Genomic DNA, 14,143 nt, shown 5'->3' with positions numbered 1-14,143 from the left:
TTCTAGTGGAAATACTCATTTTTAATCTACTCTGAATAAAATATTACAAATATTAACGCGTCCTTATTTAGGTTACTCACCTTACAGGTTATTTTCATAAATCATGTTAGCACCCAACAAAAGAGTGTTTGCTTGCTTATGGGGTGAGATCAGTGAGAACAAATGCTGCAGACACGGTAACATCAAAAGCCCTGCGTATCCATGGTGGCAAACGGCTGAATAATGTTATGGGTGAAATCAAGGTAGACAATGCAGTCTTTGACCACCAAAGGTGAGTAGAGTTTCAGTTGCAATGCTGGCCACCAGCACACAGACGAAGTCGCGGGCAGAGGCCAATGCTAAATAAAGATCATATAAGAATTCCTTATGAAAAAGGAAAAGAATTATACCAAAACATCGAAAAATATTACACAGTAAATCATAAACAAACGGCGCACCCCCCTTCCCCTCACAGGATCACCTCTGGAAACTCCACTCCAACGTGTGCATACACTCATACCCATTCAAACAGGACCGTGGGACAAACACAAAGTAGTCCAGGCTAGGCTGAGAAAGGGTATGGGGGGGCGAAGCTATCCATTTGTCCCAGGCACAGGGGAATTTAGTCTCCTTATCCCTATGCTTAAATATCCATTTTTTAAGAGGCAAAGAGACATTCACAGATCTGATCCATTCACACAGCACTGGAGGGCGGAAGGACATCCAACGGCAGGCCACAGACTTATGAGCACAATACAGGGATTCATTAAGAAACATTCTCTCTGCGGTAGAACAGAAACTCTCTGGATCCACATAAAATAGGCATAGTTTGGGGTCATCTGGGACAGTTACCCCCATCTGGTCATGCAAGAACTTTTTGACTTGCTCCCAGAAACCCCATACCACAGGGCAGGACCAAAGAAGATCATAGAACGTACCTGGGGACTCACACTTGGGGCATAAGTCCCGAAAACAAGGCTGAAACCTGCTTAACTGAGCATTGCTCATATAAACACGATGCAGAATATATATCTGGGACATCGGGTCCCCCAGGTTAGGAGATACGAACTTTGGAGTCTCACCTGCTAACTCCCACTCCTTGTTAGTTAGACGTCCCACATCCCTCTCCCAGCGAGACCTAGACGGAATGGGAGACCACTTAAAGCTTGTGGACAAAAGATCCCTATATAAAACAGAAATGGCCTGACCCCCCCGGGGGCTCCAACAAGTAGCGTGGAAGCAGAGAGGGATTCTCATAAAATTTTGTCCCAGGAAACTGAGACTGTATGGCATGGAGGAGCTTGAGGTACAGGCAGGTGAAACATGTTAGGAAGATCAAACCTACCCTTCAATTGATGGAAAGACTGGAAGACACCATCCACACAGATATTCCCCATAAAGGGGCCACACGGTGGCTCAGTGGTTAGCACTGCAGCCTTGCAGCGCTGGGGTCCTGGTGTTCAAATCCCGCCAAGGGCATAAAACCATCTGCAAGGAGTTTGTATGTTCTCCCCGTGTTTGCATGGATTTCCATCCCATATTCCAAAGACGTACTGATAGGGCTCACAATGTACATTTTTTTCCCTATGTGGGGCTCACAATCTACATAAAAAAAAAAAAAAAAAAAAAAAAAAAACAGATATTCCCCATAAAGAACGCCCCCTTAGCCCTCCACCAGGAAGCGGAGTGCCTGATTATGCCAAAGAAGAACATACCTGTCAAACCCGCATTGGTAGAACAAATCTCAGCACTGAGAACAAATTGACAGGATCTGATGTAATAGGGAATGGGCCAAGCACCCGCCCCCCAGGGGCCACCAATGCCCACCAGCAGGAGGTGCTCAGGGGAAGAATAAGATTTAGAATAGGTGTGGACCATCCGTTCAAGAACCCGGCCCTTCTCCAGATGAACAGCCCAGAGAATGTAAGAAAACTGAGCCGCTCGGTAATACATCTGGAAGTTGGGCTGTCCCTCCTCCCAGGGGCAGGACAATAGGGCTGTGGCCACCCGGTCAAGTCCCCACCTCCATACAAAAGACAGGGCTGGGGGATTATGATCAAAATCACAATTCGTTGAACATTTTAACTCCATTACAATTGATGAAGGATTATTTTAGGACACCCTTGTTTTTACATGCCATGTCCACACTTTGTATGCCACTGAATTTTGGTTATTCACATATCAGATCCACATCTACATGTAGGATTTAGCTGTCCTCTTGAAAAATCTGACATCTTTGTAAACGGACACTTAAGGACAGACACGGACAGTAAAGGACACTACATGATGTCCCATTTAAAATAATGAAAATTGTAACGGACACAGCTATGGTCCGATGCTAAAATTTTGCGCGGACATTAGCATCGGACACAGACGCTAGCGTGAACGCCCCCTTAGAGGCTCTTCAAACATGACATGGCGTCCAGATACCAAACATCTAAATATGTGCTCCAAAAACCACATCGGCTCGTTCCCTTCTGTGTGCCCAAACTGCAGTTTATGCCACATGTACGACACCGGTGTACCCAGAATAATGTACTTAATGTCATATCTGTTTATCAACTGTCTTTTTTAGGCACAACCAGGCGCATAAGGGAACAAGCAATATTTTGGTTTTTGGAGCACAGATTTAGATGGATTGGTTTTTGGACATCATAACACGTTTGCAGAGGTCCTGAAATGCCAGTAAAGTGGAATCCAGTTTCACTGACTCCAAAAAGCTAGAAGGTCCAAATACCACATAAAACTTCACTTTTATTGGATAATCTTAAAATGTGCAATACATAAAATCAAAAAAAAAAACAAAAAAAAGAGGTTATAATGTGTGTCACACAATTCAAAACTTCGATGACTAGAAGTTTTTAACGTACATAACCTGTGTAGTTGTATTGTCATGCCTCCATATCCAGGGATTATCCAAGTGAAAGGGACCAGATTAGCCAGGGGAAAATGCTATTAATGATTCCCTCAATCTCTAATCCCTGACTCCCTATAAATATGAGACATGTCAACCAACCAACACTAAATGGTCTAAAAAATACAAAGGGCGCCGTCAATAGAGATAAGGGAAACCCCCAGACCACCTAACTCGAGGCTACTGGCCTAAAGCCACACCAACGGGATTCAGTGATCTAGGGAATCTCACCAGAGCTGCCCAAGACCTTACTCAGTGTGGTTAGGGTGAACAAAAATTTAAATATGCTACCCTACAAAATATTGCCTAATATTGTAGGGTAGCATATTAAGTTTATTTTCACCCTAACCACACTAAGTAAAGTCTTGGGCAGCTCTGGTGAGATTCCCTAAAAAACTGATGTATTTTCTCCTTTAATCCATTGTGAATGTGTTAACTTTAGAGCTAAACAAATGTATAACTTCCTATTTTTTATCAAAACCAAAATATTGATCAATGTTTGCCACTTAACATGAAGTACAATGTGTCACAAAAAACAAAATCTCAAAATCACTTGTGTAAATTAAAGTGTCCTAAAGTTATTACCATAAAAAGTCACACATCAGTTTAAAAAATGAGGCTATATTCTTAACGCATATTTGGGCTGCGTCATTAAGGTGTTAAAGGTATTGTAAAATAATGGAGCACTGCTAGGATATGCCAATGTTTTATGATCAGAGGGTATCCTACCTTTGAGACATCTCTTTACTGTACAATGAAGAGAATATAGTGCTGATATAGCGCATCATCTCGTTTACTATTATTGCTCTGTATAGCTGGGCTATAGGCTGGAGAGAAACTACAGCATGGACTAATTCAAGTGAGCCAGCCCAGCTACAGTTCCCTATAGAGCCTATAGGTCAGGAGAACTGCTAAAGAGGAAAAACCTAGAAGGTGTTAATTTAAATTCTATTTTCTGCACATGATTATGGAGGTGGCCATCTTGCTGAATCGCTGAAAGCAGCATTTATAGCAATCACATAGACCATGAACCTGTAGATAGGCAATAAATCATTGACTTCTATGGAAGAATGTTCCAGGCATGTTTTGTGACCTGTGTAAAGGACACACTGTGTGTGTTTATGGAGATAAGTAGTTTCTACAGAATAAACACGTCTATAAGATTTTCTTTATTAAAATTGTGTTATATTATCACAATATGTTAAAGACAAAACCTGATTCAAATTCCAAGTCATTTTATGATGACACATTCTCTTTAGCATGTGGTTACAGATAGAAGATCACATTTCACCCTCTGTTGGCCTAGATTCAATCATGTCTCTACACAGTGAGGGCATGGATGCTCTAACAAAACATATTTCTTATTCAAAACTTCAGTCTTACAAAGAAAACCAAGACGGCAAGCATTTAAATATGCTACCTTACTATTCACATAGTCTTACACATTACCTTACCTGTATGTGTTTCCTTGCTCTTTGGTATATCATGTTTCTTCCACTGTTTACTAAACCCAGGCTGCACAGATGACTTAGAGGCACGGTCTTGAGATGAATGTTTCCTTCCTGCTTGTTTGTCACCATCTGCAACCCAGTGATGGCTATGAGACTTTGGCTCTTGGTAAGCATTAGATGGAGGAGGTTCTGTTCCTCGATCGGTCTTCTCCTTTGATGTAAATGTTGCTGCTTGGCTTTTGACATGTCTTGACAACTTGCTGCTCTGTGTTTCATTCCGCTTAAATGCCTGAGCATCATCCTGAGGCTTTTTCCAATCCAGGGGATCTCGTGATGGCCTATTAACAGAAGATGAATGCTTCTGCTTATCCTCAGTAGCTCCATCGCACCGATCAAGTCTACTTTTAAAATGGTCCTGCTTATGTGTTCCTGATTTCCCAAAATCTCGAGGTGGAATGTTTTCAAACAGCTCATCAGGTTTTTGCTTTGGAGTTACCCGTTTCTCCCTGTCATATGAATGTCTTGTTTTGTCACGAGGTCCTCTAAGAGATCCCCCCGACACATGGGTTAGTCTCTTTGGTTTGGCACCTCGACTGTCAGCACTGCCAACCTCTTTCTCACTCTCTGATGAGCACACATCACTGGGTTCTCTTGTCCTTATGCGCCAGTCACCAAGTGGTGTAGTTCCAACAAATGATGACCTTGCTGATGTATCAGAAAGAGGCTGCCTTGAATGGTTCCTATTGTGAGATCTCTCACTCCTAGATCGATGCCACCTTTGATTCTGAAAGCTGTGATTCTTAACAGGTTTGTTGGTGATTTCAGGTGACCCTTGCTGGCCTCTTGAATGGTTGCTTGGGGCAGAGCTGTTGTAAGAGTGCACTTTCTGAGAGGGACTGTCATGATTGCTCTCCCTTGGTGGTGGATGTTGGTGAGAGGCAGGTAAGTTACTGTTTCGAGACCAGTTTCTATTGCCTTCAGATCTTCCATGGCTCCTCCAGCTTGAATGATGACTTAAGTGCTCTCTAGGGACAAAGTCAGGAGCCTCAGGATTATACTTTGCCAGCCCTGAAACAGAGAACAAGTCTATGAGCACAACAGCTATAGTTCACAATGAAGTACTTATTCATTAAAGACAACTGCATTTGCTTTAACACGACAAGCGGATAACTGTTGAACTCTGAAAGAAAGTGGGGCAAGAACTAGACATATACCAGAAAGCCTGAACATCGTATTTACCTTTAATAAATATATTCCATATAAGACAGCCGTGGACCTAATAAAGCAGTGTATATGTACCACTAAATAGGACTCCAGGTGGAAACTAAAATGGTTGCAAATGTAGCAAAAAATATAATTTAGCTCTTAATAAATTATTATGCGTATTACCAGCTTTAGATAGCTACAGGCCAAACAAGCTTGGTTTGGGCGATAGCTATTCATTCCAATCACAGGTCAACCAAGTGTACAGGTGTTCTCCACATGGAGAGGGGAATAAGCTCATGCCAGACAACTATGGCAGTTTTCTGGTGGAGAAAAAAAAATGGACTCAGAATGGGTTACTAATATCAATATTACTCCTGTTTGGACACTGGCCCTTCCCAAAACACAGGAAATGTCTGCTCAGCAAGTTAAGTGGCCACATCAGTGACCCACAACACCCCATTATTGCCTGAGCACTTCCTGTGTGTGTTGAGAGAAGACAGGTACCATCACTGAACTGAATTTAAAAACCCTAGCCAGAAAAAAACTACATGCTATGGAATTGGTGCGATTCAACTGCTCAATTGCTACCCATTTGCAAAAAATCCATCATAGTTCCATTTTTTCGACACAGAAACAAAAAGAATCTACAATGCAGATATGAATGTAGCCCAAATTTATGTAGTAAAAATAATGATGATTTCTAATATGGCAACCAAATATTTACCTTCCAATGTTATTAAGTGGCCAAACACACCGGATGCATGTTGGCTGACAGGGGCAAGTCCAGCTCAAATATCCCTCACACCTTGCTGCACGAAAAGCAGAACCAGCGTCTTGACCATTTACGACCGCAAATGTCAAGGTATATAAGAATCTGGCAGCTAGATTTCAACATGTCTGATGATTTTTTTTTCCTTGGGGATAAAACCACCAGGGGGGTTGCAGTAGGAGTCTCCCTTTTCCCCATTCGCAACACATCAATGTCAGCCAAATGAACCAACCTATATCAGCCAACCTAGATCAGATGTGTTTGGAGACAAGAGCATAGATGCATTTTTTGATGCACACTTTTTCATCCCTGGTAAAGCTGTCCAATTACACCATAAAGCAATCAAATTTTAGGAACCATTTTAATTATAGAAGGGGGTACATGGTCATATATGTTCAACACATTAAAGAGCTAAAATGAGGGCTTGTTTTTAGCAAGACAAAATAATGTTTACTGCCACAATTTGATGTATACACAAGTACAACAACCCATGTTTAGCTGTCCCCAAAGCTCCCCTTTCTCTCACCATGGTCTGGTCCTGCTGATCTGAGGTATTGTTTTGGTGGAAATTCCCGCTGCACGTGACCAATGAGGACAATCGGCAACCTCAGCAAAGGACACAGGACGTCACAGGTGGCAAATACGAGTGACATCCCAGTTCCTTTACTTACATTTGGTACATGCCCTTCCCACCTTCACTAAATCTATCGATCCGGCCCACCCTGCTTTGTCTCTCTTTAGCCAAGCGATCACGCCCATTACTAGCCCCTCCCACCCTCCTTATCTCCCTGATTAACCTATTCCGCTCACTACTAGAAGACAGAAAGAGGGGGTCTAGACACCACGTCACTGATCAAATAAGTCATAAACCCAGAGAACTTTTCCTGTGAACTGATATATATGTTTTTTAAAACTATGTATTTAAATGCTCTGTTTTCCATCTACCGTATTTTACGGACTATAAGGCGCACTGGACTATAAGCCGCATTGCCCATGAGCGCCTTATAGTCCGTCTCGGTTCATATATAAGGCGCACCGGACTATAAGCCGCAGTCCGGTGCGCATTATATCTTATTGAAAGCGGCGGCAGGCAGACTTTGCCAGCGGCCGCTTAACCCCCCGCGTGCCAGCCGCTTCTATTGGAAGCGCTCGGCAGGCGAGGAGGGGCTCTATCAGCAAAATCATGCTGATAGAGCCCAACCGTAAACGTTAGATTAAACTACCCCCCCCCCCCGTTTTAAAATAAAAGCCTGAAACAGAATGTGAAACTTACCGAGCGGTGCAGGGTGGGCGGGCATTCAGGCCTCCTCTTCCTCCGATGTTCCGTCCTCCTCCGGCGCTCGCAAGCTGATAATGGCCAGGGCACATGCGCAGTAGAAGCATTATGATATTGCGCATGCGCCCCGGCCATTATCAGCGAGCGCCGGAGGAGAAGGACGGAACATCGGAGGCAGAGGAGGCCTGAATGCCCGCCCGCCCTGCACCGCTGGGTAAGTTTCACGTTCTGTTTTAGGCCGGCGTGACAGCAGGGCTGCCGGACACTTCCTATTCATTTCTATGGGAGCAGGCATGCGAGCGCTCCCCATAGAAATGAATGGACTGCTTTTTTCCATTCATTTCTATAGGGAGCGCTCGCATGCCGGCTCCCATAGAAATGAATGGGAAGTGTCTGTCCATTCATTTCTATGGGGAGCGCTCGCATGCCTGCTCCCATAGAAATGAATAGGAAGTGTCCGGCAGCCCTGCTATAACGCCGGCGTGTACGGCTGTGATACACGCCGGCGTTCGGTAGTGTGAATGCACCCTTACGGTGCCTTTTATGTATGTATGGAAGCGGCACGCAGTCTTTGCCGCCGCTTCCATCCATATATAAGCCGCACCGGACTATAAGCCGCACTTACGATTTCTGAGGAAATCGTAGGTTTTTATGTGCGCCTTATAGTCCGGAAAATACGGTATTTTGCATCTAACACTCCATTCCTGTATATATATGCCTACCTTCAGAAACTGTGTTATACCATCCTGATGAAGGGACTTAGTAGTCCCGAAAGCTCGAAATATGTCAAAAATGTTTTAAGTTAGCCATTAAAAAAGGTATCAACTACTGAGGACTTCTCTCAAAAAAAATTTTCATATGACTATCTAAGGAGCTAAACAGCTGTGATCAGTGTTACAGCTGAGATGCTCAGTTCCTGAGTTGGCAACATCTAAACGCCATAATGTAGTGTCATTTTACATTAGCCACTTGTCAGCCTTGACATAATGCATCTTCAAGCACAAAGTAGTTAAAGAGGACCTGCTAGCATTCTTGACAGTACTGTTTTAGCAAATAACTGTATTCTCCATAATATAACAACCGTGGACCATCTTCTCCTATAACTCCCTTTCTAAATTGTTCTGTGTCTTTAATACTAGAAATTCAGAGTAAATTGACAACTGACTGTTACCAGTAGAGACTGTATTATGTAGGACTGCACCCCTCCGACATGAGGAAGAGTACAAATAAATTAAATTAATACATTTTCAGCAAGATTTTTAAAAAGATGACCAGCTTAGTCCCAATCATAACCATGACCTGCAATTTTAACCCCTTAAGGACGCAAGATAGTTTGTAACTTAATACTCAGTGACTTCTTTTCACATTTTCCCTCCAAAAATTCATAACTTTTTTTATTTTTCTGACAACATAGCTATGTGAAGGCCTACTCTTTGCGTGACGAGTTGTACTTCGAATTGTGGTCATTTTGGGTACATATGTTTTGATTAGCTTTTATTTACGGTTTTGGGAGTCCATTTGAAATAACACACATTTCTATCTTTTTTGTTTTAACAGCGTTCACTCTGCATTAAAGAAAATTACATGGCAGCTTTATCAAGCGGGTCATAATTACATTGATACCATATTTATATTGGTTTTTACTATGTTTTACCGCTTTTACAAATAAAATGTCGCTTTTTGAAAAGGAACAATTCACCGCATTCTGGTGAGAATAACTTTTTTTTACTGTACCGTTGACAGAGATAGGTCAGGGCTCTTTATTTTCAGGACAAGTTGTACTTTCTATAGGTACAAATGCTTGGCAAGTATGACTTATGGATCACTTTTTGTTATTTTTTGGAGAAAGCAAAGTGACCAAAATACGTTCATTTTCACATTGCAGTATATTTTTTTAAGATATTTAAGATAAATAACACTATTTTTGGATTGTGGGGGCTTATACAAATATGGGGATATCTTAATTTTCTTTACATTATATATTTCTTTTTAAAAATATAAAGGTGGGTTTTTTTAAACTTATTATTTGTGCTTTTTTTTTTTTTTTTTTTTTAATCTTTGCACGTCAGATCCCCAGTGCAATGGGGATTTTTGCAACAATATATAGTGTTGCAAAACATCACACAGTAGTTCCTATGGGAACTACACAGTCAGTCAGGAGAGCAGGAAGTAATGCCGCAGGCACAGCTTCTGAACTCGTGGCATTACAGTGCCGTACTATTACGATGCTCAACGTGAGGTAGTAGTACATAAGGATAACTTCACATCTGCGTGGGAATCTCCGCTGCATAAACCACCAGAAATCTCTGAAGGGAGGACTTTTCTCTCAGTTGCATTCAGTATGACAATGGGAAACCCCATTATATTCTATGGGGTCCATGGGTAATTGCTGTTTTAGCAGTTCAGCTCCCCTGGCAGACGGGAAAGTCAGAGAGCCTAGTCTAAGGCCACAAGTTGCAGAAAAGCGGTTTTGTTTTTTTTCTGCAGATTTTGCTGCATTTTTTTTTGAGCAAGTCACATAAAAAAACAAAACAGGTTCTGCAACAAAAAAATGCAACTTTTCCAAAACATGGGTATACCTTATGTATATGCCACCTTCTCCCTCACATCAGTACTTCAGAAAGGAGAAGGCCATGCAAGCAAACTGCTCTTTTAATTAGATTATGGGTATTGTGGTACCTGCCCTACATTTCACCACTCCAATAAACTAAGGTGGAGAAAAATCATATGGATAGACACCACCTCCAACTCAGACAGTCCTTTCTGATATAAGGTCAAATGAGCCCATTTTCCTGATATGGCTATAAGTGTTTTAGGTTAAATTCACAGATAGGAATGTTGGGGCAAAGTCTGCTCAAGATACCACCTACCATATATTTCAATAGGAGGCAGAAGTTTTATGTAGCTGAAAAAAAACTCAGCCTCCCAATCTTCAGCCAGATTCCACCTGAACCTCCCACTGAAGTGAATATGAGTAGGAAGTCCTCCTGTTGACAGCACAGGATTTTGCACGGCTGGTCCCATGGCACCTTACTTCCCTATTCTTTCACATGGGCACCACATAACCAATTGTCTCAAGGTGGTTAATAAGGGTGGGGGAGTGCACAAAATAGCATAGGAGATTGTTTATGGCCTTCAGGTCAATGGTTCTGTACTCCCGGTTTATAGGTCGGCTATGGGACCAAGTGCCATTTTTCAGCCATGTAATAATAAAAGGTGTTTATAGAGTGTCACACAGTACTCACATACTTTGCATAGGTGAACTTCACATTACTCATTATAATGAGTAACTCATCTATTACATAAACAGCTCTCTTCAACTTACATGAGGTGCTTGTTATGTGGCCAGCTAGAGCTCCTGTCCTACATAATGCTGACAGGGGACATCTGTTACACTCCATGTACTGCTGAGGGCGCAGCAGGCAATACAGGCTGCCAGCACTGTACATACAGACCCCATAGAGAGAAACGTCACAGTCTGCTGCCACAAGACACTCATTACACACAACGGACATAGAGACCGCGAAGTACCTGAGGGCTGCGCCTCCGCCATTCCTCTCTTTCAAGCGCCGTACAGTGACGTTTTGTCGCCGGTGAACAACCTAGAAAGCCAGAGAGCAGCTCCACTGACACTGAAAGACAGAACTGTGCTCCTGCCTTCTGCTGACGTCACATGCTACTACCCATCATTCCAGGTCTCAGGCGCGCATGGTCTGGATAAGCCACGCCCCGTGGCTGGGTTTGTGTGTTTTTTTTCCTCCTTGTTCTTCACTCAGCTTTATTTTGTCAATGGGCAATGTCGTAGCTATGTGTTATCTGCATACGAAGTTGTTCACTGTATATCTATGAATTGATTCGCTACAGCTAGCATGGGAATAGCTGGCTATATGTTTGAGGCAGAAAAAATATTCTGTATCAAAGCTCTCCATGATGCACTTAATTTTAAAATGGCTTGTAATAGGGTTGTTGTATCAGACTTAAGATCGTTCCGCAACGTGAGGCCAGTAATCAGCCATGGTGGTCTTGTGATCCACTGTAATTATTGACTCGGCCATAGGGTTGGATCGGGATGTCTAAGGCCCACCAGTGGAATTGTTTCTAGGGGCCCACTGCCAGGACCCCTGCAGATCAGCTGTACCAAGACAGGACAGCTAAAGGTAATACCATATCGGAAGCCATGCTGCTCACCCGCCATACAATGTGCACAAGGCTGGCTCTAGGTTTGTGTGGGCCTTTGGCCATCAGACTCCCAGTTGGCCCCTTTTGGAGTAAGTGTGTAAGCTGAGTTCACACTGAGTTTTATGGTCAGGAATCTGCCTCAAAATCAGACTCCAAAAAAAGCCTCCCAATAGAACTCTGACCAAAAAAACTCCTTGTGAACTCAGCCTAACTCATCCACTCTAGTAGAAGTAGATACAGGGTCATCCGAAAGTAAAGAGGAATTTGAGGTGGTCATTTGCTCGTATTCTTCTTTATTTTCTTTCCCCGGATCACGGTGCAGAGCATCAGCATTCTGTTGCAGTTTTCCACCACTAAGTAGGCCCAAAAATGAATCTAACCAGTTGAAGCTGCGGCCTTCGAATCAGCTGCAGTTTCTGTTAGTTTTAATATGAGGCAGAATGAGGGAGGAATCTACTGCTAATTTAGGTACGCTGCAAAAATCAGTGCTAGATTCCACCATGTGAACAGGGCCTGATACTGTTAATAGTGCCACTCCACAGTAGCCCCCACACAGTATTATATGCTCTGCAATGGCTCCCAGACAGTGTTATGTGCTCCAGACACAGCATTATATGCCCAAGGTGGCCCCCACACAGTATTAAAGGGGCTGTATCAGCAAAATCATGCTGATAGAGCCCCACATATGCGTGAATAGCCTTTAAAAAGGCTATTCAGGCACCGTAAATGTTATATTAAACTACACCCCCCCCCCCCCCCCCCCCCCCGTTTTATAATAAAACCCTAAAAATGAATGTTATCTACTTACGCATCGTGCACGATGGGCGGGCATTCAGGGTGTGTCTCTGGCAGGCAGTTTTCAAACCCATTCATGGGTTTGAAAAGTGTCCGCTGGTGAGCGTCTTCTGAAACCGTTTTTTTTTTAACCGGACACAAAGTCGGACATGCAGGATTTTATGTTCGGTAAAAAAAAAAATGGTTTCGCTGTGGAGAGCAGAGACTACTCTACTAGTCATCATGCCACCTGTGCTGGGACGCAGACGTCTTATTGCCGGGTGAAGAAGCAGTGGCAGCGGGAGGAGCAGCGAGGTCAGTAAGTAACATACCTCTTTTTTTTGGTTTTATAATGGGGATACTCCAGCTGCTCACTGCCGCCCCTGCTTCCCCTTCTACTATAGGTCGAGGAGAGCAGGCGCGTGAGCGGGCCCAGGCCGCGATGCCACTATCGCTATTATTATACTCAGGGGCCTTTTCAGACCCCCGAGTATAATAATCGGAGCCCCAGGGAAGGTGAGGGAACAAAATAAACAGTGTTACTCACCTCTCCGATGTTAATCCTGGAAGATTTCGGACCTATATGGTAATGTCCCAGATGTCACGTGGTCTGCAACCTGCAAGTCTATTGAGCCACTGTGAGGCGTAATATAGGCTGCAGGGGATGCTGTGGTACATATATATTGTGGGGAATCGCTCAGGTAGATGCTTGTAGCAGTGCAGGAAACAGGGACACAGACACTGGATTGCACACAGGTTCAGGCTTTATTCACATGTAACTCATACACTGCTTTTGCAAAGCCACAGGATAAACAAAACAAACTCCTTCTCGGCTGAGAAAACTAACTTAAATGTAAGGAAACTTTTCCCTGACTATACAGGAGACTGGCTACCAGTCTCCCACCTTGGCAATAACAACGGGTGGCACAGTACCTGCTTTGGAGGTCCAGTCTGGACAGTTCAACTCTGTCAGTGTGGTGCCACACTGCTAGTCTTTACACACAGACTGTTATTAGGGCCTGATTAGTCAGCTGACCTCCCTGGTGTGAATCTTTACCAAACACCCTTTAACTGCCTGGCTGGAATATACTTGTCTTCCCAGACAACACCCTTCACTCTCTCACATACCCCCCTACCCCCTTAGTTCTGACCCCTCGGGGCGAACTCCAAACAACAACCAGGGACAAGGCATCCGCATTGCCTTGCAGTTTCCTTCTCTGTGCTCCACTGTGATTCTGAAGTGACAAGAACCACCTAGTCACCCTGGCATTCTTGTCCTTGGTCCTGCTCATCCAAGTAAGGGGTGAGTAGTCGGTCACCAGGTGGAACTGCCTCCCCAGCAAGTAATACCTCAGGGCCTCTAATGCGCATTTTATGGCCAGGCACTCCTTCTCCACTATGCTGTAGTTCTTTTCTGCTGACGTGAGTTTCCTGCTCAGGTAGGTAACCGGATGTTCTCCATTCACCTCCTGAGACAGGACAGCTCCCAGCCCTACATCTGATGCGTCCATCTGGACCACAAACTCCCTCCTAAAGTTGGGCGTAATTAGAACAGGAGATTCACACAAGGCCACCTTTAGCGCCTGAAAAGCACT

At 43.6% G+C, this 14,143-nt stretch overlaps 1 protein-coding gene across 1 annotated transcript in view; it reads right to left on the bottom strand.

The window, feature by feature from the left end:
• Positions 1-11,256, bottom strand: part of NFX1 (nuclear transcription factor, X-box binding 1) — a 123,161-nt gene extending 111,905 nt beyond the window's left edge. Inside the window, exons 1-2 of the mRNA XM_075270992.1 lie at positions 11,127-11,256; positions 4,348-5,412 (exon numbers count right to left, since the gene is read on the bottom strand). Of these exons, the coding sequence (XP_075127093.1) occupies positions 4,348-5,412; positions 11,127-11,148 (1,087 nt within the window). The 5' untranslated portion in view covers positions 11,149-11,256. The remainder of the gene's footprint in view (positions 1-4,347; positions 5,413-11,126) is intronic.
• Between the last annotated feature and the right edge of the window lie 2,887 nt (positions 11,257-14,143).

The sequence above is a fragment of the Leptodactylus fuscus genome, chromosome 4 (assembly GCF_031893055.1).
Source record: "Leptodactylus fuscus isolate aLepFus1 chromosome 4, aLepFus1.hap2, whole genome shotgun sequence".
Classification (NCBI taxonomy): Eukaryota; Metazoa; Chordata; class Amphibia; order Anura; family Leptodactylidae; genus Leptodactylus; species Leptodactylus fuscus.
The sequence above is the reverse complement of the archived record's forward strand: the minus strand, read 5'-3'. Positions and strand labels throughout refer to the sequence as shown.